The 26356-nt window shown below is 35.4% G+C and overlaps 1 protein-coding gene across 1 annotated transcript in view; it reads left to right on the top strand.

Annotated features, from left to right (window-relative positions):
* The window catches only part of LOC115888546 (calmodulin-binding transcription activator 1), a 517884-nt gene that overhangs the window by 441301 nt on the left and 50227 nt on the right, over positions 1–26356 (top strand). The window contains exons 6-12 of the mRNA XM_030908300.1: positions 2671–2806; positions 15822–15893; positions 16660–16851; positions 16919–17005; positions 24745–24906; positions 25118–25283; positions 26177–26309. Of these exons, the coding sequence (XP_030764160.1) occupies positions 2671–2806; positions 15822–15893; positions 16660–16851; positions 16919–17005; positions 24745–24906; positions 25118–25283; positions 26177–26309 (948 nt within the window). The remainder of the gene's footprint in view (positions 1–2670; positions 2807–15821; positions 15894–16659; positions 16852–16918; positions 17006–24744; positions 24907–25117; positions 25284–26176; positions 26310–26356) is intronic.

The raw sequence follows: 26356 nt of genomic DNA on the forward strand, positions 1-26356 counted from the left end.
ATGATTTTCTGCCTTATATTGATAATCTTTATGTTAGTCAAAATTTTCCGTGTTATGAAGTTAGTTTTAATATTTTGAATGATTCTATTAAATTAGTTGATTGTCAAATTAATAAACATGATTTTTCTATTAAGGAACAATTTTTGTCAGTATCTGAACGTTTTAAAATTCTCATATTTTTATTTTACAGATGCATCTAAAAAGATAAAAGAACAGGATTTGGAATATATATTCCATATATAAATTTTAAATTTTCTTCGCGACTACCTGATTCTTTTTTAAGTATTTGTAAGGCAGAAACCATAGCTATTCATGATGCAGTAAAGTTTGCTATTAAAAGAACTTGCGTAGTGTTATTATCTTTTTCAGATTCCAAAGTTCAATTCAAAAATTAGTAAAAATCTCTTTAAAGCATCTGCTGATTATTGACCTTAAGAACCAAACGTTTAATTTGTTTAGCAAATTCTAATGGTTTTGACATCAGGATTGCCTGATTCCAGGTCATTCCAATATCTTGGGAAATACAGAGGCAGATTTGTTGGCTAATATTGGAAAAGATTTAAATATTCCGAAATCTATGGAGATGGATTCAATAGATATTTTTAATTCAATTAAAACTGATATTTTGTGTAATTATAAGGAAAATTGGAAATCTTGTATGAAGCGAAAAAAAGCATGTGTATTTTAATATACAAACAATCTTCCCAGATAAACAATGGTTTAAAATTTCCAGTATATAGATAGAAGACATATTACAACGTTAATTAGAAAGCGTACAGGCCATTGCTTAACAAAAACCATTTATATAAAATTAAAGTGAAGGAAGATCCATTCTGTGAGTGTGGCTCTGTTGAAGACCTAAATCATATCTTTTTAGAATGTCCTATAAATTTTTTTGTTTAATTTGGATTTATATCAAAAATTTATTGAAATGAATTTTCCTACTCCACTATCAATATTTACAGTTTTGTCTAAGCCAAGTGAAAATTAATAGAAACTATTATGATATTTTTAAACACTAATAGAATTAAATTATAATGCTCAACTTTCTATTTTTATTTTCTTTTGTTTCAGTTTCCGAATGCAGTCTGTTTGTGTGACCTCTATCCTATGTGCCTTTTGTGTGTGATATAATCTTCCTTTCAACACGTCATTTATATATTTAATAAATAATAATAATAACATTTTACAGTCACAGGTCACAGGTTACCTTCATAGAAGTTAGTTATATTAAAATTTACCCATTATACATTTTACTCAGATAAGAATCAGTGGCCTTGATATGGTTTAGAGCCAGTCAACATCTTGGTCACTCCCAAATTGAGCTGGCGGTTGCCTTGTAGCAGAGCCATCATAAAAAAAAAAGAAGAAGAAGAAGAAGATTAAGGGAGGAGCATAATGCTATTCATGTATTCATGCATGGTGGGCGGAAAAGCCACCATAAAAGCTCTCTAGGGTGGGGATCCTTGACAGTTCTGTTTGACGATTCATTTGACACATTTGAATTTGATTTGAAATTTTGTGGATTTGTCAGTCTTTACGGAGCTTATTTTATGTTATTTATTATTTATTCTACTACTGAGAGTTGTATAAAGGTAATAAATCAGGATGGAAATTGTGGCAGAACTTAAATTAACAGTGACACTATCGCGATTTATCGAAAAAGATTCTAAAATAGTTGGTTGTGTAGCGTGCGGTAGATCTCGGCAAAAATTGAGTGAAATAATGGAACAACTTTTCGCTAGTAAGTGACTATATAATATACATACGTGTAGTAAACCGATCATTTATGAAATTCGCTTAAATTAACTAAATTATATATTTTTCTTGCATTTTTAGCTTTTATTTATTACTTGTCAAAGATTAGATGTCAAAGAATTTAGATACGTTAATTTGACTTACCTGCTTCAGTAGCGTATCGGACGTTTGTGGTAATAAATACTTATTATAACTTATCTATTTTTATTAGAATTATATATTTTTATAACAACTTTAATAACTACCAACATTTATTCACAACGTAAAATAAAACAACAAATTATTGAGTCTACCCCACGTCTACCCTACATCATAGTTTTACATTTTTTAAATAAAATTAGAACGACACTGATAAACCGGAATTTAAGTCGGCCATATTTGAGGCCCATCGCGGTGTACCTAAGATTTTTGATATGCTCCTTCCTTAGTCTTCTTATTCAAAGCCGAATCCGAACGGCACTATTTGAGAGGCTGTACAAGGCAAATATACTCAAGGTGGTTGCCATTGCCTTCCTTGAGGTGGCTGCTCGCTGGTCGCTCTATTTAGATAAATCGATATTTTTATTTAAATATCTATTTAGCGACCGTACTGGCTGAGGATCGAACCCAGTACCATCACATCTCTCGCACCGCAGATCGACACACTAACTGCTTGCGTTACGGTCGACCCTGTAATAATAGAAGATTTAATGTATCAAAATCCAGGTGGCATTATTATTTAGGTCATAATTCAGTAACATAATTTAGAAATATATGGTTCACAGTTCCTTGTTTTTAATTTTCTTCCTTGTTCAATTTAGTTAATTATTCAAGCCAATATTTAATTTTAAGCATGCCAATATCATAGAAAGCTTTAGAACATTTTTTAATTTATACTTATTGTAATTTTTTGTTTTCTTCTTTTATTTTCAGACCAAAAAGTGGATCGATGCTATTATACAGCAGGAAAAAGGTACGATATCGCAGAGACGGGTACTGTTGGAAGAAAAGAAAGGATGGGAAGACCACCAGAGAAGATCATATGAAATTGAAAGTACAAGGCACAGAGGTAAAATATTTACTTATATTTAATTATATATATATATATATATATATATATATATATATATATATATATATATATATATATATATATATATATATATATATATATATATATATATATATATATATATATATATATATATATATATATATATATATATATATATATATATATATAATATATATATATGTATATATATATATATATATATATATATATATATATATATATATATATATATATATATATATATATATATAGCATATATATATATATATATATATATATATATATATATATATATATATATATATATATATATATATATATATATATATATATATATATATATATATATATATATATAATATTAAAATTGTGTGTTTTCGAATCTGCCAGAAAGCGCTCTGAATCACCTAACAACTTTAATAAACATGTCGTTCCAAAATGGTATTTTTCCAAAATGTCTTAAGACGGCAATAATCATTCCACTGCACAAAGGGAGGAGACAAGATGAAGCTTCTAACTATCGCCCAATGCACTCCTTCCAACACTATCTAAGATCATAAAAAAAAAAGGTTGGTTAAAAGAAACAGGCTGGTATCTTTTTCTGTTTAAGTACAAAATACTTACTGAATATCAATTTGGATTTCTAAGCAACAAGTCCACAAATGACGCTATGTTTTCCCTCCTTAATAAAGTTTACTCCAGCCTAAACAACCATCATTCTACAGCAACAATTTTCTGTGATTTTTCTAAGGCGTTCGATTGTGTAAATCATAAGATCATAATTAATAAACTGCAGCACTATGGGTTTAGGGGATCATCTCTCGAATGGTTTAAGTCGTATCTGAGCAACAGAAGTCAACTTGTGAGGGTGGATACCACGTTGTCTTCTAGCAAGCCAATAGAATGTGGAGTACCACAAGGCTCAGTACTAGGCCCTATTTTGTTTCTTCTTTTTATTAACGACATTTCTAACATAAACATCAGTGGCAAAATATGTCTTTTTTGCGGACGACACTAGCTTCACTTGGAGCAACAAGGACATCGCTTGGCACTTCATAGGATTATATCAAATGACTTAATCACCATTAAATCTTGGTGCGGTTCGAACCTCCTGAGTCTCAACATTTCTAAAACTAAGGCTTTGTCGTATAAAAACTCGTTGCAGCCTTTTGTACTTGACAACACCACCATTGACGTCGTAAAATCCGTAAAATTCTTAGGGCGTGTTGTGGACAATTCTCTGAAATGGGACATACATATCGAAGCTTTGTCGAAAAAATTGAGCTCTGTCTGTTTTGCATTAAGGTCTGTTTCTAAGGAGCTTAACTTGTCAGTGGCTAGAACTGTTTATTATGCACTTTTTGAGTCGCACCTCAGGTATGCCCTTCCATTCTGGGGTACGTGTTGTGCGGCTCAGATTTGACCGCATTTTCAAGCTCCAGAAGAGAGCTGTTCGATATTCACTGGGACTAAACAGCAGAACTCATTGCCGGGGCTTTTTTAGAGAATTAAAATATTGACTCTTCCTTCCTTACTTATATTTGAATCCGTTTGCCTAATACGTAAACATGTATCAGCTTCTCAAGAAAGGCCATCTCACACTTATCCACTCAGGAACGCGGAGCAAGATCTTTATCTACCTACCCCACGCTCAGAGTTAGTTAGAAGTTCAATATTATACAACTCGGAAAAAATGCACAATCACCTGCCATTTGAAATCAAATCCATAACATCATTTTTTTCATTACGCAAAGCATTGAACTCTTATTTACTAGACAAGGCTTTCTACGCCGTAAATGAATTATATTTGAATTGAAAATCGAATTTGATCTTGAAAACACTGGTCTAATGTTTGCTATTGCTATATTTACTAATGACATCGAAATTAATTTATTTAGAGGTCATTGATATTTTGCTATAAACTGGCTAAATATTTTTGAATATTATTTTTATTTTTTTTGTTCTTTGACATTGTAAACATTTATATATGTTTATTTTAACAATAAGACTGACAATATTATTTGTATAATGTTTTGTATTATCTTTTGTTTGTTTGTTTGTGTACCTTGTTTTTTTTTACTTTGTTTGTTAGTTTACCTTTGTCCACAAATTGAAAAATTTTTTGACAATAAAGGCATTTATTTATTTATATTTATTTATTTAATCCATATTGTCTAGTAAGTTCTATACAATTATTCGATATCACAATTTCGATGCTCAACATTGGTAATTCGGAAACTACAAGAGATACGAATTCGGTTGAATGAGAAAAAGTGCGTTATTAGAAGTTTAACAGATGCCTGTGAAGAAAACCTGTACAGTACGTCTGTCTGTTCTGTAGCTACGGGGTATCCGTGAGAGGGGAAACGATATTCTCTCGATGTTTTTCGTAAAAAATTAGACGACGCGTCCTATCAATAAAAATTCGACAAATTTGCAAATAGCCAATAAAATGAGAGGGCGGAGCGATTTGCGGTGACGTACTCGTCAAGTCGACGCACGTATAAAATATATTGCTGTTTATTTAAATGTTTTTTGTCCGCCTTCCTTTCATAGACACAGATCCAGCAGATGTACTGTATCTTGGCTAGTTTCTCTAATCAAGTAAATTATAGTTAAGTTTCAATATCTAGTAAAAAATAATATACCGGGTATCCCATTAATATTAATTTATAAATAAATAGAAGAATAAAAACCTAAGTTTGGATCATATCAGCTCCCAGCAAAACTTGTAACGCCACTGAATTCTACCGACTCAGTTTTCACCTTTTCGATAAATTATAATATAACCGAGATACGAGGGGAGTCAAAAAATTCTACATGTACTAAATGTGCCCTGTATTTCACGAACTATGACGGTTAGGACAAATCTGTATGTAGCATCTTTAGGTTCATAAAAAAGTAGCTCGTAATGTGAAAACATCTACTCGTTAACAAGAAACCCTGTAAAACACGCCAAAACGAGACACCCTGTACATACAAACAATTTTCTCGGTATTTTTCCCATTTTATCCCCCTTCAATCCCTAACCCGAATCTTCCAAATTGAATGATTGAATAAATGTCCGCTCGTAAAAAAATCCAGACCGGTGCCATTCTACTCTAAAATCGCAATCAATCGACTCTCTACAAAGCCCCTCCAAATAAAACCTTTTACCGTTCGCCTATTTGCGCAAAAAACGAAGAAGACGAAGATGAAGAGGAGAAGAGAGAGTGAGGTAGAGAGATAAACCATGGGACAAAGATAAAACGTACCTCTTTAATTCGGTTTAATTCTGCGACTGAACCGGATACTGTTTTCTGTTCGACGAGTATTTAAACTTAGCAGGCGATGTTGTCGAATTGATGTATTTTCCAGAAAATGTAGGATGTTTTTATCCTGTTTTTTTTTTAAGTAGATCATGTACAGGATATTCCATTTTCATGTGTTTTACAGGGTTCAGGTTAGAGCCAAGAAGATGCGGTTTTCACATCACTGATCTACTTTTTATGAAAATTGTATCCCTCTTAGTTTCTGAAATACGGACTCTTCTGCATACATCTTTTCATATCCACCTTCGTCATTAACGGCCATCGGAAATTACATAGTCAAACAGTTTACTGCATGTTTCCATTACCGATGCCCGCGACGAACTTCGCCTTGAATTCACCTCGCGTCCTCCAGACTGCAATTTTTTAATTAATCATGTTTATTATAAAATATATGTCTAGGTCGACGTTATTAATATTCCTTGGGTTTACACATAAAATAATTAACTAGAAAGAAGTGTCAACTCTGTGTTAAATCGTGGAAACACGATACGCCACCGAATATATATATATATATATATATATATATATATATATGCCGGCCTTCGTTGTCGTCTGGAGAACTAATTTTCCAATTGACAGGTATATATATATATATATATATATATATATATATGCCGGCCTTCGTTGTCGTCTGGAGAACTAATTTTCCAATTGACAGGTTGACATGATAAGGACATGATGGCTTAATTTTCATTTCCGTTTCCGGTTATTCAATGGTGGGCCCTCTTTCAGTTCAAATGTATTTTGTATTTTTTCTTTTCATAAATAAAACCAAAAAATAATATATTCACATATATTTATTTGAAATATGGAACAACGTGACTAAATAAATATAAAAATATAGAGGATTTTATTGTTTCAATACCAATTAGTTAATTACATGTACTTTTAACGTAAATTAGTTAAGGTATAAGCATGACTTACATTAATTTGTAAATAAACACACATATTCGCAGACTTCAAGGACAGAAAACGGACACAGGAACATGAAAACGGGAGCCTTATACAAAAACCTGAAAACAGAAAAACAAATTTTTTTTATACTAAAATTAACAATGTAAAAATATCAATAGGTATAAAATATAAATATACTGTTTAAAAAAGCGTCCATTATTCCCAAAGAGACCTGGGTCATAAATCAAAAAGAAGCAAAAAGAGACTTTTAGTCGGATAACATAATTAGATTATCAGTCCGATTTATTGCATTATTGACAATAAATCGCACATACTGGAGATAACTAATGTTGGCTATAGTTAAAAATGATCTTACCTTGCTGTAAATTGTTTCCATTTTCAAAAAAATCGCCGATCAAAGAGATTATAACACCCTTTTCTTGCATCTAAAAAATGTAAAAACAGTGTTTATTTACTACCTATTTTTCATATACATGGGACATACCTACTACTGCAGAAACGTAATTTTCTCCAGGATTCTTCATGTAATATATATTTTATATACTCTATTACCTATATATTTATAAATTTCAGCCGAAATTTTAAATTGAACTTCCAAAACGAAAATAAACGGAATGAATTAAAATGGCGTCGAATATTTTCGAATTTGTTCTAGAACAAATCTGAAGTTGTCTCTGAAACTGAAATCTGTCAATTCTAAACTGTGAAGTTAGACAATAGTTAGACAAAAACAATGCTGTCCTTGTCTAGGCGGCCATACTTGTCGTGAGGAGAATGACAGGAATGACACTAATGACTGTTTCCAATTTTCCTATTTCACTGTCACCCCCCTGGGTTTACATCGAATTGGCTTACTAAGGCATGATTTTTTTCCATATTGATATAAACCCAAGTCAGCCCAAATTAAAGTCTTCATGAGATGGTTCTATTAATTGCAGCGACTTGGAGTGCTTGGAAGTCCTGTATGCCTGTCCAATATCCAATATTTCTCAACCATGATAGCTATATGCGGCCTGTTCCCATTTTACGTCCTTCGATTTTACCCTTGAGTATTAGATACTAAAAGTGACAGCGTTTAATGCGTATTATGTGTCCCAAATAGACTAGGTATTCTTACCACTCTACTATTTACTGTTTTTATTGTTGAGCAGTCATGGAGGAATTATAGAGTAGACTCGTTTTTGAAGAAGACAGTAACGATTATAAAAAATCTTACTATTAAAGGCATTCCTTTACTTTTAGTCCTAATCAACACACCTATCAAGTAGTATTTATTGTTTTTGTAATGTTACTGTCATTGAAAAGTCATTCTATTATTGTTTGCTGGTAGTTACTCGAGATACTATACAGGGTGGCCCATCGAAAACGTTCCGCAAGACATAACGGCCAGGATATTTTTTTTTTCAAAAAATCCAAAAACACGTCGATTTTGTTTGTCAGGGGGACAACTTTTGCCCCAAAAATGATTGCAAAATCTTCAACCCTCTAAGCGGGGGTGTAATCCCCCAACTTTTTTCAAATGGGAACGGGGGTCAAGTGGCGCCGCAATGAAAAGAGCTTTCTATTCTCTATATTTCCCCGCGTCGTTTTTGAAAATCGGTCGAGTCATTGAGAAAATATGAAGGATTGAAATTTGAAAAGTTTATTTAAACATTTATCAGAGTAAATGATAAGGATAAATTCCTTCGGCCAATTTGCTGTTTTTTTAATATCGTTAAACTGACCTACAATAGAATTTCCAAAAATACCAGCCCGCGACGATCAAAATCGTCTTCGTTGAGTTCTTGTACCAACTGAATTTTGTACTGGTGGAACTTGTGTTTTTTTAATATCGTTTTGACACTTGTACGATTCATGCCGGTCGCGGTCTCATTGGCTAATTTTCTTTTACTCAGCGTACTATCCATGGCAACTTGGCCCAATACGAATACCTCCATAGCTTCATTTACTACAGGATTTTCCCTGTGCCTCTTTTTATTCATAACGGAAGTTTCCAGTTTCGTGAAATTTTGCTACTAAATCGCGAACAATTTTGCATTGAATATCTGCGCAAACCGATTGCCACATTCATTATTTTTCAAAATAAAGTTCGATTATATCCACTTTTTCTGCAAGTGAGTACACCATAATTGTTAAAAAGTTTAACGATATTGAGAAGAACTTCAACACACAAGTCACAGAACAGCTATCTAGCAAATACCGCACCTGATCGTTCAACCTTGTGGTAAGTGAAAAAATGCGTAAACATCTAGAAATAATAAGAAAAAACAGCAAATTGGTCGAAGGAATTTATCCTTATCATTTACTCTGATAAATGTTTAAATAAACTTTTCAAATTTCAATCCTTCATATTTTCTCAATGACTCGACCGATTTTCAAAAACGAAGCGGGGAAATATAGAGAATAGAAAGCTCTTTTCATTGCGGTGCTAAGATTTTGCAATCATTTTTGGGGCAAAAGTTGCCCCCCTCACAAACAAAATTGACGTGTTTTTGGATTTTCTGAAAAAAAAAATTACCCTGGCCGTTATGCCTTGCGGAACGTTTTCGATGGGCCACCCTGTATATACTTACTAAGAGATATAGTTTTAAATCGAGAAGTTGTAGCTACTATTTAAAGCATCAGCTTTAAATGTACATGGTAAAGATAAACTTCTGGATTTAAACCATCTTTGCTAAACAAACACAAACAATAAAAACAATAAAAACATGATTTTTTAGTAAAAGTGACACAAAAACAGTAACTACTATATTATATTTGTGTTGGCGAGGAACAAAATCAAAGGCATGGTTGTAACGCTAAAATTGCCCTAAATTGTTACTGCTTTCTTCAAAAGTGAATATCTCCAATAAAAATAAAGCTATTGAGATGAATCAAAAAGCAAGCTATCGATAAAAGATTTTGCTTCGTTGAACAACTCCAACAAGTGTTTAAAACTTTTGCCCAAACAACATTTTGTTTTTCCTCATATAACACACGAATTTAATTATTTTATTTATAAATGACTGAAAAGGCAAATAATTTAACTACACATTACTTAAAAAAAATCATCAAAATCGGCACACTGGAAACTGTTAAGGTTTCCGTTTTTGGCGCCGGTCAGTGTTATTATTTATACTATTTATCTAAACTGTTAGCGGTCTACTTCTACGCCACTGCTCATGCATTAACAGGAAAACGAAAAAAGTGCAAGATAGAGAAAGAAGGAGCTAAATAATGAGAATAAAAAAGGGGATACTGTGAGTGAGGAATAAAAAATAAACGAGGGCATAAACGGGAATTAGTTTCAGCTTGCCGACGACGAAACAAATATTATTTTTGTACCTTTTACCGAGGTTTTAAAAAGACCTTTTTTATTCTCGGAGGGAATTAGGTTGATTTAGCGTGAAAGGAAAAAATCTGTTTCGGTTTCAGATTATGCTTAAATTAAAATTTTAACGGCGCTAAAAATAGCGTCGTAAAAACGTCGCCTTAAGATAAGGCTTCAAGGTAGATGATTCTGTAGATGTTGTATATAACTAACAAATTTTAATTAGCCGACCATACCAAAAGGTATGGTAGGCTATTAGGATCGGCAAAAAAAAAGTTTTTTTAATTTCACTCAAAATGAGTTATTTGGGTCATAAATGACCTAAATACAAAATATTTTCATGGTGTCTGTCTGTCTGTCTGCCGTCTGTAACACGATAACTCAAAAACCGCTGAACCGATTTTAACCAAATTTGGCTCAAAAATACTGTGGCACCCGAGAATCTGGCCATTAGTTTTTGGTGGGGGTGGGGAATTGGTAAGGGGATATGGGAGGGGGTTAAAAATTTAAAAAAATCGTAACTCCAAAATTACAGTAGCTAGCGAAATGCGGTTTTCAAATTAAGATTAGGAATAATATTTGCAACAAAATCCATACATATATAAAAGCTCAAAGGGCTTTTGAACTTTTATATATGTTTTTTTTTGTTACATCCATCCCGCCGAAACTGCTTTACCAATCTTGATGATTCTTTTTTTAAATGAAAGGTATATATGTCTAGATTTGTTATGATGTATTTTTAAATTGTTGAATGGCTATTTCTTTGTGTAAATTCACTAAATATTAAAACATACCTGAGAAACACCTATACACAATACCTCCAGAAATAAATTATTTGTCATTGTCAGTGGTTTGTCAGTTAGATTATATATAAAGTTTTTAGATATTTTAGGGATCAGTTCATACAGCCAGCTTTAGATACATAAATATTAGAACAAAGGTTAATTTAAACGACATCTACACAAAGCGATTTTAGGAAATTCATCCTCTTAGAGAGTAAAATTATGTCGGAACAATTTGTTGTATGAAAATTCCTTACTATGTGGTCTAGAAGAATGAAATCCTACAAAAAGAATTAGAAGAGATTTTTGAAATTCATCAACCAAATGGGTAAAGTTAGTAAAAATTTGCAAGATTTCAAAAACATTTTGTGGCCAAAATTGAACTTCTTTGATATACTTTGATTTCGATAACTTCTAGAATTATTAAGATTTTTTATTTCAGACGGCTCTAATCAAAAGTTTTATTTTTGGTATACAAAGTGTGTCATAAAGTCATATACAGGCGATGAAAAAATAAAAAACGGTTTTTAAATTTTCGAATTTTCTTAAGTACATAATAATATTTAAAGAGAATAAAAATGCTCTTGAAAATGGAATATTGACCGCTTTTTATAAATTTTCAGTAAAAAATATGTAATAAGTCAAAAATAACGATATCGATTTTTTGTCGAGCGAGTCTTAAATAAGTGCAATTATTCTTAGCGGTAGTAGGTATATTTGACCCCAGAAACACGATTATGAGTTTTTTCGCCAAATTTTTTTTGAAAATTTGGAATTTTTTGAAAAACATTTTGGTTTCTTTTTAGTTCTTAGTTAAAAACCATAATTTCTTGATAATATGGCAACATAGATAGGTAGTAGATTAAATTTACAAGACAGAAAAATCCGTAAAGCTGCAGTGGTTCTCAAAATTTAAGCAAAAAATATTTTTTTTTGAAAATTTTTAAAGTAATTTGAAAGAGTTATTTGAAAAACGGTAAAGAGAAAATATGGTTTTTTATCGAGATCTACCAGCCCTGAAAATATTTGCTTATTCAAGACTTGCCCTGTATAATACCCAGAAAATCGACAATTGATAACTTTCATATGAAATACGAGTAGCTCTAAACTCTTAAAAACATAGTTTAAATAGGGCATTTGTAAGGCTCACTAGCTCTATATACAAAGTAAACCATTTAAATCAATGCGAGGTGTAACGCGAACGTAGTCGCGGGAAAAACCTAGTTTATAATAACATCAAAATCAGTCAAAGTCGCAGTTTTCGAGATATTAACATATTTTAGTATGGGCGGCTATACGTGCCTCCCGGCGCCAATTTTTTAGATACTCTAGCAGATACGGTTTTAATTCCAGAAGTTGATCTCTATGCCATATCAATAATTGATATGGCATAGAGATCAATTTAATTATTAAAGCAGCCAATAGCCGATACTTCTTAACTTAAAACAATTTCTACTAGAGTAGCACAGCATACAATAATAACATGACTTTACAAAAACAATAAACACTGTTCCACAGGTGTGTTGATTAGGATCGAAAGCAAAGGCATTCCTTTAATACTAAGATGATATTAATCGTTACTAATAAGTGTTAATTTTTAGCAAGTTTTATGTCAATTTTTAGTAAATTACGTCAAGAGATTGAACTCGGTAAAATTATTATCGATTGTCACTCCCTAGCTGTCTTTGAGGCCGTTTTTTTCTCGATCACACGATATTTTGTTCCAGTGAAGATTCCTGGATTTTTATGATTTTTTCAGCAATTTATAAATGACATTCTCCTAAGTTTTTCTGTACTAGTTTTAGGTCTATAACAAATCGTTTTTGGAATAATTAGAATCAATTAAATCAAAATACGCCGTCTCAGATCATCATTAAAACAGTTTTTACCATTTGCAACATTGCTAACATGGTTAGCGAAAAACACACCCAATGTCAAAAGTAAGGCGTTTTGGTATATTTTGGTAAATTTAAAATTATATCATATGAATAAAAGGTTATTCAAGTTATTATGTTGCCCCACGTTGGGCGCTAAAATATGACTAGGGTTTTCTTTAGTGGCTGAATTAGTCTTTTTATTTTGTTCTTGTGGCACCAAAGGTTCCAATCTCAATCGTATTAGTAATGTATTAGTGAGTGAGAATATTTTTTTCTCTGAAGTAGGGGTATTAAATTTTGGGTTCTATTAAGCCTGTAACTGATTCTCAACCAACCAAGATATGTAGAGACGTCGAAAAGACGTAATGACATAAGCGAAAAGGCCGATAAACCCAAGGCGGTTAACCGCTAAGACGAAGGTAATTGTTTAGCTTAATAAAGCGGTCTTTAAAACGTATTAATCTCGAATTAAATGGTCCCGGATTTAAAGGACGACGCGGCAGCGAAAACGGGCAAAAACTGGAGCGTTTTTGGAGGTGGATCTCGTCTGGGGGGATAAAGAGGAGGACGGACCGGTGGGATTCGAAGGTGGGGAAAGGTTTATGGGTTTTTAACCCGCAAGCTAATGGGCGGACGGTAATGGCGTCACGTGCCATTTTTCTTGTTTAGAGCGGCAAAGAGACAGTTGCGAAAGTGATTTATTGGTGGGGCGGAGGAATGGAAAAAAGTGATGTTGGATAACAATGAAATACATAAACAATGTCTATATCTTTGTGGCGTATTCATTTCTTTAAAATAGTTTTTTTTTATGGTAGATCTTAAATATTTAAGTCAGTATATCCTTGTTTGAACATTGAAAAATACCAATAGTTTCATTTATAAAAAAATATTAATTATTATTTTTTGAATATTACCTTCTTGTTTAATTAGTCAGTGTAAATAGAACTATAGAAATGCCAGACATAGCATTACGTTGAAATATGAAGGTGCGAATCATATCTTCAATATAAGGTGCGAATCATATCTTCAAAAATTATGAATAAATATCTAAATCAAAACAAATTAGGGATCACATATACGAAATTCTTTCCTGTCATAAAAAAACTTCCTCTTGATCGTCAAAATTGGTGTTAAATATGCCAAATTTTGATGTTTTGGGAAGACCAAACGGTGTTAGAAGACGTTTTATATATTGAAGTCATCAGAGCCACAACTTTATTGCAGGAGGGTCGGTCACAACTATACGTGTCGCAGTTTTTTCATGTTACACAATCGGTCATTTCCAGACTATGGAATCGACACAGAGACTATGGTTTTGTTGTAAGCAGACCATATCCTTAACGAGTAAGGCGGACAACGAGGCGGAAAGATCGGTAGCTTGTTCAAGCCGCTCTTCATGAAAGAACACTTACCGGAAGAAACCTACAAAATCTTCTTACGATCGCCACAGGAACTCAAATTTCAACTCTATGCTAGCATGAAAAATACATTTATAAATATATATTTTCAGTTAATATCGTTCTGATAAAAGACATTTATTTCAGTTACTTAATCCCATTAATTTTCTCGAAAAACCGCACCATAGCCGAACGTTTACAAGATAATGAAATTAAGATTAGTACGCAGTTTTCTGCCGTTTACAGGCACAATTCTTGTTTTCTGCGAACAGACACAATTTCGATAATTAGCCAGAGATAAGGAAAGTTTTGACAAAGAGCGACATTAGGCAGATAGAGATCGTCATTTGTCGTCGACGCTACGCGGTAGAGTTGGTTTTGGGGTGTTTTATTCTTCCAAAAAAGGAGAAATACTCTAACTAGGTTAAAAAGGTTCTAGGATGAACAATATTTTATTATGTTATAGAATTAACTTATTGAAATTTATTTGTAATCTTTTCTTTTTGTAAAAAAGTTTACAAAAGCTCACTGGCTTATCAAGAACAAACAATTCGCAGAACATTTCTGGAAATAGTACGATAAATATAAGCCCGTGTTATAAAAATTAGTTTCCACGTTTCCTGAAATAGATCGAGACGCGCCGTGATTGGTTGTTTGTTTTTTATTGCTAATCTGGGAACTAATTTTTATAACACGGGCTTATATTTATAGTACTATTTTGTGAAATAGCACAAGGCAATCAAGGTCAAACTTTGTGGTGCCTTCAGAAAAATAAGTAAACATGGAGTATGAATAAATATCATTAATTTGTAATGGAGTGTAATGTAATACCACTATATTAAACTGATATGAATAATCAAAAAGAGTGCATTTAGAAAACAGTTACCGATGGTAGATTAAATTGGCTACTCCTCTAAGCTTACATAAGAATATTTAGTTTTAATCATTGTGTAACATTATTAATTACTCCGTTTTTTGATTCGATCATACGGTATTAATCTTGTGCACTATATATCAACATAAAACGAGATGTAATTATCGAAATAGCATCGTAACAACAGCTATTTTAGAAATGTCTAGGTTTACTTATTTCACTGAGATGTATGAAAAAAAAGTCTTTTGCCTCGGGTACAGATACCGCTTCGTTTTGAACTATTTCCAAAGCGAAACAAAATTGAATGAGGCAACAGGAAATGCCAAAAAAAAATCCCTCCGCGCCCTCCTCGCGAGTAGTTTTCAGGCGCTTTTAAGAATCGAAAGTAGGTCGAGGCAAACAGAAGTGTGTCAAAACAACTGAAAATAAACCGAAATGCGACAAAGTTGGGCGACGAAATGCAACCTCGACCTGCTTCGTAGAGTTCTCCGCATAGTGTAGACGCTGTTTTACACTTGATCAATGATATTTTTATTGTTTCAGTGCATTTATGGCTGTTACGTCCACTCCGCCATCTTACCCACGTTTCATCGAAGATGTTATTGGCTCCTTCAGGTAGTATGTCAATCATTTATCTATTTTTATAAATTAATAGTAAATAAGTATTTTCTGTCTTTTCACTAAGCTCTTTAAATTTATTTCAATCTGTAGAGCTAGAACTTTTTTATATATAGACATTAGAAAATATAGTAAATTACTGTTTTTCAAACGTCACAAAAGTATTAATTTTTGCGACGTGATTGACAATATAAAAAAAGTCATTTTAACGCCTAAGTATAAAAGTAAAGCACTTTTACGCCTAAGCATAAAAGTACAAAAATATATTATTAAACTCACATAAAGTATCAAATTCAACGAGCGTAACCATAGTTTCTCGATATATAATTACTTACAAGGTATTAGTTTTAAATATTTTTATATAATTTCAATGTTTTAAATTGTTTAAAAAATTATTTGTGGCGTTTGAAAAAAATAGCATGTTCTGTTCGGAGTAAAAATGACTTTTTGTACTCTCGCCACAAAAAGTGTAATTTTTACTCCTAATAAAACAATATACTATTATACCATACAATCGAAAAAAAAAACGGCGTCAGCGATGGCTATGAAATGAAAATCGCCGTCATTTTATATGTAAAATTATATGGGGAATGTGTCATCGATGTTCATTTCTAAGCCAACTGGACGCCGTTTTTTTCTTTCGATTATACGGTATTTTCTAATGTCTAGGTATACAGGGTGACCTAAAACAAAAAAACTCTTATAACTTATAGCAGTTCACTAGTTGTAAAGTTTAATGACCAATAATTTTGTGATTTTCCAGAATCCAGACATTGTACTAGTGCATTACCTGAACGTCCCCTATCCAGATGACAACAAACTGGCGGTGATAACGCCCAGTTTGGCCCTTTGGGCTGACAAGAAAGAATGGACGAAGGACGAACTTGTGTCCCAGCTGAAACCGATGTTTTTCAGCGAGGACGAGCCAGATTTAAACAACGAACTGGAAATATCGGTAATATTTAAAGAAAGAATTTGGAATTGTTACAAAGAGTTTGAATTGTTTACTTACGTTTGAACAGAATTTTAAATTGCAGACAGCCGAAACTGTGGAAGCCATTGTCAGTCAGCTGATGGAGAAGCAACGAGTTGCTAGACAGGCAGCTCTGGTAATTATATAATATTAATCTATGCCAAAACTTTTCTAAATATGAAAAAAATATCTATAAACATCGGCCCGAAAATGCTTGCCTCGCCCAAGGATACTATAGAGATAAGGATAGTTCGATTCCTATCTTCCTGCACTGTCAGTTTTTTTACGTCATCTACTGACCGAGTTGAAGTTGGCGCTAAAGATTTTAGACAGTGACAGTTATTTTTACATTTGACGGACGAGCGCACAGTGCGTTGGAAGATAAATTTAGCGGGACAAAAGCGTTTGGTTAGAAATAAGCCAAAAAATGTGTACTGATAAGAATAAATAGTAGACATTCCAATTGATACAAAATGCATGAATATCTTTGTATTTCGATACATTTTTATCAACCAAATTTGGTCGTTTTCTGCTCAGCAAGGCAGAGATCATACGAAAACAAAATATTTACAAATGCTTATACATTTTATTAGAAAGCCAAATTATGTTGAAGATTGCCAAAGGTATGTACTTTTCTACTGTATGTATATTATTTGTTAAAATCCTTCGTGCCTTTGTTCTGCAGATATCAAACTTACACTTTTTTTTCAAATATCGATATATTGAATGATGTAGATCTTTTGAGTTACCAATAGTTACCAACACAGGTAGTCGCAGTCACAGGGAGTTCAAGCTTAACAGGTGAATGCCCAAAAAGATTCATTTCAATCGGATAGTATAAAAACAAAACAACTCCATCAAAAGGCACTGAGTTTAAAAAATTGTCTTAGATACTTACTATATATGAATTTACAATTACCGAGTGTTAAAATTAAAATTAAAATATCTATCTTATTTATTATTTTCAAAATAAAATATATATTTTTTTAAATAAATTATAGAGGGTGTCACAAGATTACAAATTAATTAAAAAAAACTGCTAAAGAGTTTTTTGATATTGTTACGTTTTTCGTCGGTTCCGTGTGGATAGAAAGTCACAATTTATTTAAACACTATTTATTTAACACTAATTAACAAAAAAACAATAACGATAAAAGACTTATAGAACTATTTACAAACGATTTATAACTAAGAATTTATTTTGAATTTTAGCGCGTCAACTGCACTGGTATATTTATAACTGCCCCCTGTAGGCCACAGCCGCCGGCTTTTATACCTACAGCAAAAGAAATCTAGAATAGTCCATAGATCGTCAGGTGCATAGAGAAGGTTTTCGAATGTTCTCGTATGTACTAGTCCATTCCAGTGGGACTCGATTCTTCTCGAACGAATGAATCATTACGGTGTCTATTCTTTAATGCGATGTTAAGGTCATCTGAGGGCGGAACATACAGTTAGGTTAGGTCGAGTCCACACGGGTCCGCAACACTGCTTCCTTCTTAGGTACATGCTCGTCCCGAGATGTACACGGTGAATGAAGGTATTTGCAAAGCTGGCCCCTGGTACATTGAGAAGTCTGGTAGAAATGGCAGTCTACAGTTTTCTCTCCCGATCTCAGCTTTGGGTTTTAGCAGCAAACGAGGATCTCGATTCCCGTAAATCTGAACAAGACTTCAATCATGTTCCGGATTGTACGCCAACTCAAACCATCGAGTCCACACGTCAGCTTCGGAATGGCTAATCGTGTAATATTGTTGTTTAGCAGGGCTTCTCTTAGTTCAATCAGGGTCTTCCATAGATTGAGATAAGTCGGCTTACTTGGGGACCATTCCTTGGTGACTAGGTAGAAAATGTGCCTTGCTTGACCATGTTCATTGTCGGTTAGCCTCAAGACGCTTCCAACCTCTGGATCCTGTCGGCGTAGTTCTCCGACACGCCCAAACTTCTCATTGAACGTCGCAGCGATTCCTCTGGACATCCGCAAATCTCGAGCCACACAATGAGCGAGCGAATAATCAGGAGGCACGGAAAAGAGGTCTCGTTGATCTTCTTTGGTTACACCATAGCGAGCCTTCTCACTGCTGTTGTATCGGGCCATGAAATCGTCAAAGGACATCTCCGAATCAGGGGGATCAAAGCTGCAGGTTCTCACGGTCCCAGCACGATCTTCTATTTCGCCTTGGTAGGGGCTCAAACGGTTGAAATGGACTACCCTCGGTTTTCCTTTTGGCAATTTTCTGATACGGTATACGACGTCATTAATTCTATCCATGACTTCGTATGGCCCTTCCCACGAGGATTGTAGCTTCGGAGATAACCCACGACGTCTCTGCGGGTTATATAGCCACACCAACTTCCCTGGTTGGTATCCTCCATGCTCAGCTTGAATGTCGTAGTGTTCCTTCATTCGGTCACTAGCACTTTGAATATTTAGGCGGACTCTCTGATGAATGTCGTCCATCCTTTGACGTAGTGTGTGGACATAATCTTCTCCGGCGACTTCTTCTCCCGGTCGGCAACCAAATTTCAGATCACAGGGTAGGCGCACTTCCCGTCCCATAACGATGCTGGCTGGAGTTTGCCCTGTAGATTCTTGGACGGATGAACGGTAGGCCAACAGGAACAGGTGAAGAAATTTGTCCCAGTCTCTTTGGTGGTCAGAGACTACTTTGGCCAGATAACGGTTGATAGTTCTGTTCATGCGTTCAACCATCCCATCGGATTGTGGATGTAGAGCAGTCGTCCTGGTCTTGCGGATGTTCAGGACTTCACAGACGCCTTGGAACAGATTGGACTCAAAGTTTCTTCCCTGATCTGAATGAAGCTCCATGGGAACACCAAACCTGCAGATCCATTCTTTAACAAGGGCATCAGCAATCTGGACGCTTCTTGATTTGGCAACGCGTAGGCCTCGACCCATTTGCGGAGTAATCCATTACTACCACAATATATTTGTTGACATCGTTCGACTCTGGGAAAGGACCAACCACGTCGATCGCTATTCGTTCGAAGGGACTGCCTACATTGTACTGGCGCATTGGGGCTTTACCGCGCTTTTGTGGTCCATTGATGGCGGCGCAAACGTCACATTTCTTGCACCATTTCCTCACATCTCCTTTGCAGTTCACCCAATAGAACCGTTCCCGCAGCTTGCAAGTGTCTTGGTAACACCGAGATGTCCACCGCTGGTTCCATTGTGAACTTCCTCCAAGACTTCCGGGATCCTCTTCTTTGGAATGACGATCTGCCTTCTCTCTTCTTGTCCCTCCGGTCTCTCGATCACACGGCGAAGTAGTCCGTTATCTATTACCAAGGAATTCCACTGAGCCCAGTACGACTTTACGTTCGGCGAATATCTGCAAACTTCTTCCCACGTTGGTCTTAGGTCTGCATTTTTCTAGTTAATTACTAAACCTAATTCTGGGTCACTGGTTTGGTCATTTGCAAGATCTTCGGGTTGCCAAGTATCATTAACCACAGTTGTTCTTACGAGTTTCGCTTCTTTCTCTTCTGCTCGGGAACAATGCTTACAGTCCTTATCGCAAGGTCTTCTGGAAAGTGCGCCGGCATTTCGATGGATTGCCCCAGCTCGATGTTCTGTGTCGAAGTCAAATTCTTGTAATCGTTCGATCCATCTAGCTACCTGCCCTTCAGGATTCTTAAACTGCAACAGCCATTTCAAAGCAGCATGGTCTGTTCTTAACAAGAACTTTCTTCCATAGAGATACTTGTAGAAGTGTTCCACTGCTTTAACTACGGCTAGTAATTCTCGTCTGGTCACGCAGTAGTTCCTTTCCAGTTTTGACAAGGTCTTACTAAAATAACCAATTACTTTTTCTTGACCATCCTGGATTTGAGACAGAACAGCGCCTAATCCAACATTGCCAGCGTCGGTATCCAATATAAAGTTTCCGTTGCCAAGGGGGTAGCTAAGTATGGGCGCACTAGTCAGGGCCTTCTTCAATCTTCGGAATGCCTCGTCAGAATCTGAGTCCCAAGAGAAACGCCTCTCGCCTTCGGTAAGTCTGGTCAATGGTTTTGCGATGGTGGCGAAACCCTGTACATAGCGGCGATAGTATGTGCATAGTCCCAAAAAACTTCGTAGTTCATGTTTATCTTTAGGTATCGGCCACTCTTCCACTGTCTTGGTCTTCTGTGGATCTACCGCAACTCCTTGGGAGGAGACTACATGGCCCAAGTAGTGTACCTTTCTTGACACAGATGACATTTCTTGGGGCTAAGTTTCAAACCAGAGCTCCCTAGTCGCTTGAAAACTTCTTCCAAATTCTTCAGATGATCGTCAAAGGATTTCCCAACCACTATGATGTCATCCAGGTACACTAAACAGGTATCCAGGATAGTCCCTTTAACACAGACTCCATTAGTCTCTCAAAGGTAGCTGGCGCGTTGCACAATCCAAAAGGCATGACGGTAAATTGCCACAGTCCGGAGCCCACCGAGAACGCTGTCTTCTCTCTGTCTTTCGGCGCCATGTCGACTTGCCAATATCCACTCTTCAATCTAAGGTAGAGAATATAGTCGATCCCGCCAGCCTGTCTAGAGTATCGTCTATCCTCGGCAGGGGATAGCTATCCTTCTTGGTAACATTATTAAGTTGCCGATAATCAACACAGAACCTGGTGGTACCGTCTTTCTTCTTTACTAGTACTACCGGCGATGTCCACGGGCTGTTAGATGGTTCGATGACACCCTCTTCTTTCATTTCTCGAAGGATTTTGTCAGCTTCTTCACGTTTGGCGAGCGGCAGTCTACTCGGATTTTGTTTGATTGGTCGTGCATCTCCGGTGTCAATTTTATGTTGTACTAAATTGGTACGACCTCTATGTCCTGCTTCTCCTTTATCAAACACATCTTGATACTTGATTATCAGGTTTCTCAATTTTCTACTATCTTCGGGAAATAATCCCTTAACGTTTACTAACTCCTTAACCATTTTGTCCGGAATTTTTGAAATCGAAACTTTGGAGGCTTCCACGCTTCGAATGACTGAGGAGGCCGAACAACAGTACCCTAACAGGGTTCCCTTCTTCAAGGATACAGAATGATAATTCGTGTTCATTACTCTTACCGGTACAGACTTCTTCGCTCGTAGCAGGGGTTTTCCAACAGCGACCCCTCGTCCTATTTCGCTGTCATGGTTCCTTGGCTCCAACAGAATAATACTCCCATTATTCGTTTTACCTTCCAGGCGACCATCCAAAAATATCTCACAGCGCTCAGGGATCGAAACATCTTCTGCTACTACCACGCGAAGCGTCTCCTCACATTTTCGATGTAGAACCACTTCTTCTTCATTTATTTTCAAAATTTCTTGTTTGAGGTTTAGTTCAAAACCTCTAGTGGTCACGATGTCCATTCCGAGAATAAGTTCATCTTCGATGTCTGCTACTAACACTCGATGATTAAAACAGGTGCTTCCGATAACAAAATTAAGATCTACCTCTCCATGGATGAGAGCGCAGCTTCCTGTAGCTGTACGTAGTCGCCATTGTGTTGTTTTAATCCTTTTTGATGTTTTAAGGATATCCGGCCTGATGATCGTTTTGGTCGCACCCGTATCCAACAGCATGGTCCGTAACTCTCCATCCACGAAACTAGCCACAAAAATGCTGTTGAACTTGTGTTGTAGCGATGCGACTTGAACAGTTTTCGTTGGAACCTGTTGGGTACTGCTCCATATGTGTCCCTTTGATTCGACACTTGGCGAAACCGAGTCCACGTCTTTTTCTTGACAGTGACTTCTTACGTGTCCTGCCTGGCCGCAATTCCAGCAACAAGTCGGTCCTTTCTTGCCCATGTACTCCTCCATGACTTTCCGTACAATGCTTTCCACGGATTTGTCGGAACATTGGTTGACCGCCCGTACTCTCACTAGAGACCGAGAACTGTTTCGCGGCCTCAAATTCTAGGGCACGTGCTAAAGCATCCACCAAGCGCGTTGGGTGGGCTAGAAGAAGCGCTTGCCTTGTCTCCCTGTCACGTAAGCCATCGGAGAATGTCTGTACTGCCAACCGCTCCATAACATTCTCGGGCGTAGCAGGATACGCAAGGCGAACCAGGCGGGCTACGTCGGCTTCAAACTCCTGCAGAGACTCATTTGACTTTTGAATGCGATTTTTTAGCTGTGAATGATAGACATGTTCCAAATGAGCTTGGCCGTACCTCATTTCTAAATGTCGTACCAATTGCTGATAATCTCCCTGTTCCGATGGTGAGAGTGTCTGCAGGATATCAGTCGCATCTCCCCGCAGTGTGATAGTCAAAGCGGTAGCTTTTTCAGCGATTGTCCAGCCGTTTGCTCTCGCAGCGGCTTCAAATTGGCAAAAGTAGCTGGCCCAAGCGGGTTTTCCGTCAAACTGCGGAGGTTTCATAACTGATTTTGAGGTATACCTATTTTCGACTAGTTTCGGTCCCTCCGATGTTTCTTGACATTTTGGTGAATTTGACTTCGCTATTTCTTCTTTTAAAATTTCGATTTTTCTATTTACATCTTCCTCAATCTCTGTTATTTTATAATAAATAATGTCTAATAAATGTGTATCTATTATAATTCTTCTAATTCCTGTATTTTATTATTAAAGCTGGCCTGTATATCTTTAGAATTTTCTGCGATCTTATCTTCTAAAATATTAATTAAATCCTGGGAATTTTTCATCATTTTATCACTGATTTTATCTTCTAAATTATTCAAATTGCCGTTTAAATTGTCTTGCAATTCTCGGGAATTTTCTGTAATTTGTCATTCAAACTGTCTTCTAATTTTTGAGAGTTTTCCGTCATTTTATCTTCTAATTTTTGTAGGCACGAGTCAAGGTCACCTTCGAACTCAAAGCAAAATGTGTCCGGATCCTCGCCTTCCTCCCTCAAAACGTCTCTCAGTCTGGTTTGCAAAATACTTTTCTTTCCATCTGTCTCGCACTCTCTCTCTTCCAATATGGTTTCAGTTCGGACACTTTCAAGTCTTTCAACAATTTCTTCGAGCCATTGTTAGTCTTTTTTATTTTTCTTATCACACACGCCACACCTGACACCAATTGTTACGTTTTTCGTCGGTTCCGTGTGGACAGAAAGTCACAATTTATTAAACACTATTTATTTAACACTAATTAACAAAAATAATAACGATAAAAGACTTATAGAACTATTTACAAACGATTTATAACTAAGAAGTTATTTTGAATTTTAGCGCGTCAACTGTATATTTATAACTGCCCCCTGTAGGCCACCGCCTCCGGCTTTTATACCGACAGGTAAAGAACTCTAGAATTGTCCATAGATCGTTGCGTAGAGAAGGTTTTCGAATGTTCTCGTATGTACTAGTCCATTCCAGTGGGACTCGATTCTTCTCGAACGAATGAATCATTGCGGTGTCTATGCGATGTTAAGGTCATCCGAGGGCGGGCCATATTGTGAGGTTAGGTCGAGTCCACACCGGCCCGCAACAATATCATAATTTTATGTATTTGGCAATAGTTTACAATACTGTTTTTGTGTGTCATGTACGAATAATCTCATAGTTTTATTATCTTGTATTTATTTATTAATAAATTAAGTTGTTAACAAATAAATAAATTTAACCATATAGTTGCTATATATTAGACCATTTGCTACGTTCTTAGATTTTAAGTCCCAAACATTGCTCGTGAGATTTTGTCCCGCTAGAATAACCATCCGCCGCACTGTGGAGCGCTGGTCAGCGCGTGACGTAGCATTCCACGGCGACTACGACAGCGGCGATTTGACGCGATCGAACAGTCCTTTAGAATATATATAGTCCTTGTACCTCGCCGATGTTTATTAAAACTTTTTTCACGCCCTGTATACCATTCAGAACGAAATGATGTAAATCTGCAGGTAAAACAGCTGGAGTGCGGATGTCCTGATTCGACCTGCGCAGACGGAAAAAGTTGTTCCCATCCAATGCGCAGAATAACATCGGCGAAGTCCAGTTCCCCTCTTCCAAGTTCAAGTACAAATTCTAGAAATTCCAATTCGACATCAGAAAGCAGCAATCAGGTATAATACCCATGTGTTCTTACAACTATGTATCTAATACAGAATATATCACACATCACTAAGAGAATCGCATTTTTAATATGAGTTTTTGTCATTGAATTAATGTATTTAGTTTCGTTGAAAAAATATATCTCCTCTCATCATCTAAACTAAAAAAATCGAATATATAATAACAACCTGTTTGTCTTAATATTTAATATATTTTTTATAGGTGTCTTCAACAACTGGTTCAGGATCCCTACACTTAAATAATAACAATTCCCCCAGAGTTTATTCACGAGATCGAAGTGGTCAGTTGAGTTCCCAAAATAACAGCAACTGTTCTTCTAGTCCGGCCAACACGCCACCATTGGTTTTGAGTTTATCCCAAATACAAGGTTTGTACAATTCTATAAATTTCTGTAATATTCTATATAATTCTCTAAATATACACGGTGTCCCATATAAGAATAGACACTAATTGTGGACCTAATTTAGTAACATTTGTATCTCTTCTGCTTTACAAGATATCTGTATTGTGCATTCTTATACGAGACATCCAAAGATTGCTTGAAAATTTTATTGGACTAGCGTTGCCTTGTATTATATTATGTACAGTTCATACCAATAAATTTTAGTCACGTGATTAAGCTTGACCCTCACAGCGTTGTGCACTTTTATATATTTTCTTTTAATCAAAATATTTTAGGAAACAAAAATAAATTAATTATAAATATATAAACAGTTATTACTTACATCGACAAAACTCACATTCTTAAAAGCACTTAAGGTACATAAAGGGCCATTACGACCGCTTTCCTGTTCAAAATATTCTAATAAAGTTGCGATGAGTTTTTTACGGTTATTAAGCTATCTTGTACACTTCGCATTAAAAGAGGTTCCAAAAAGAATTAAGAAATAATCATTTTTAAGCTTATTATCACAAGTAAACCACTAAGTATCACAGTATTTATTTAAACCAAAAACTCATAGTAAAAAACGTCTATCTAAAGTGTCAAAACGAATGACAATGTCAGGAAATAAATAAATAAATGCAGCAACTTGACATTTTTTACAGCAGAGCTGCCACCTGAACCCCCAACGGGAAGTTTAAATTTCACTTAGTCAGCACGGCGCGGAATATGTCCATGGTTGACAACAATTAATTTAAAAACCGCGCCCTCGATGACGTAACTAAAAGTTTATTTGATATGAACCGTATATGTATTGTTTAGATATTTTTTGTAAACCAAAAATCAGCCTGTGAAAACTCAATATTCTTATATTTTAGGAAGCGGAGGTCTTTTAATCCTTAACAGCAATACGAACAGTACAAACCATCAGAATTTGGTCAATCCCGTCTCCGTTGCCAACTTTATGACGTGTAACACCAACAGGACGTTAGTTAAAGAACAGCGAGCAAGGTTACCACCTTTTTAGCACATAATATTTCATCAAAATTACACTAAAT

Source organism: Sitophilus oryzae, unplaced genomic scaffold (assembly GCF_002938485.1).
Source record: "Sitophilus oryzae breed Bouriz unplaced genomic scaffold, Soryzae_2.0 scaffold_801_pilon_pilon, whole genome shotgun sequence".
NCBI classification, from domain to species: domain Eukaryota; kingdom Metazoa; phylum Arthropoda; class Insecta; order Coleoptera; family Curculionidae; genus Sitophilus; species Sitophilus oryzae.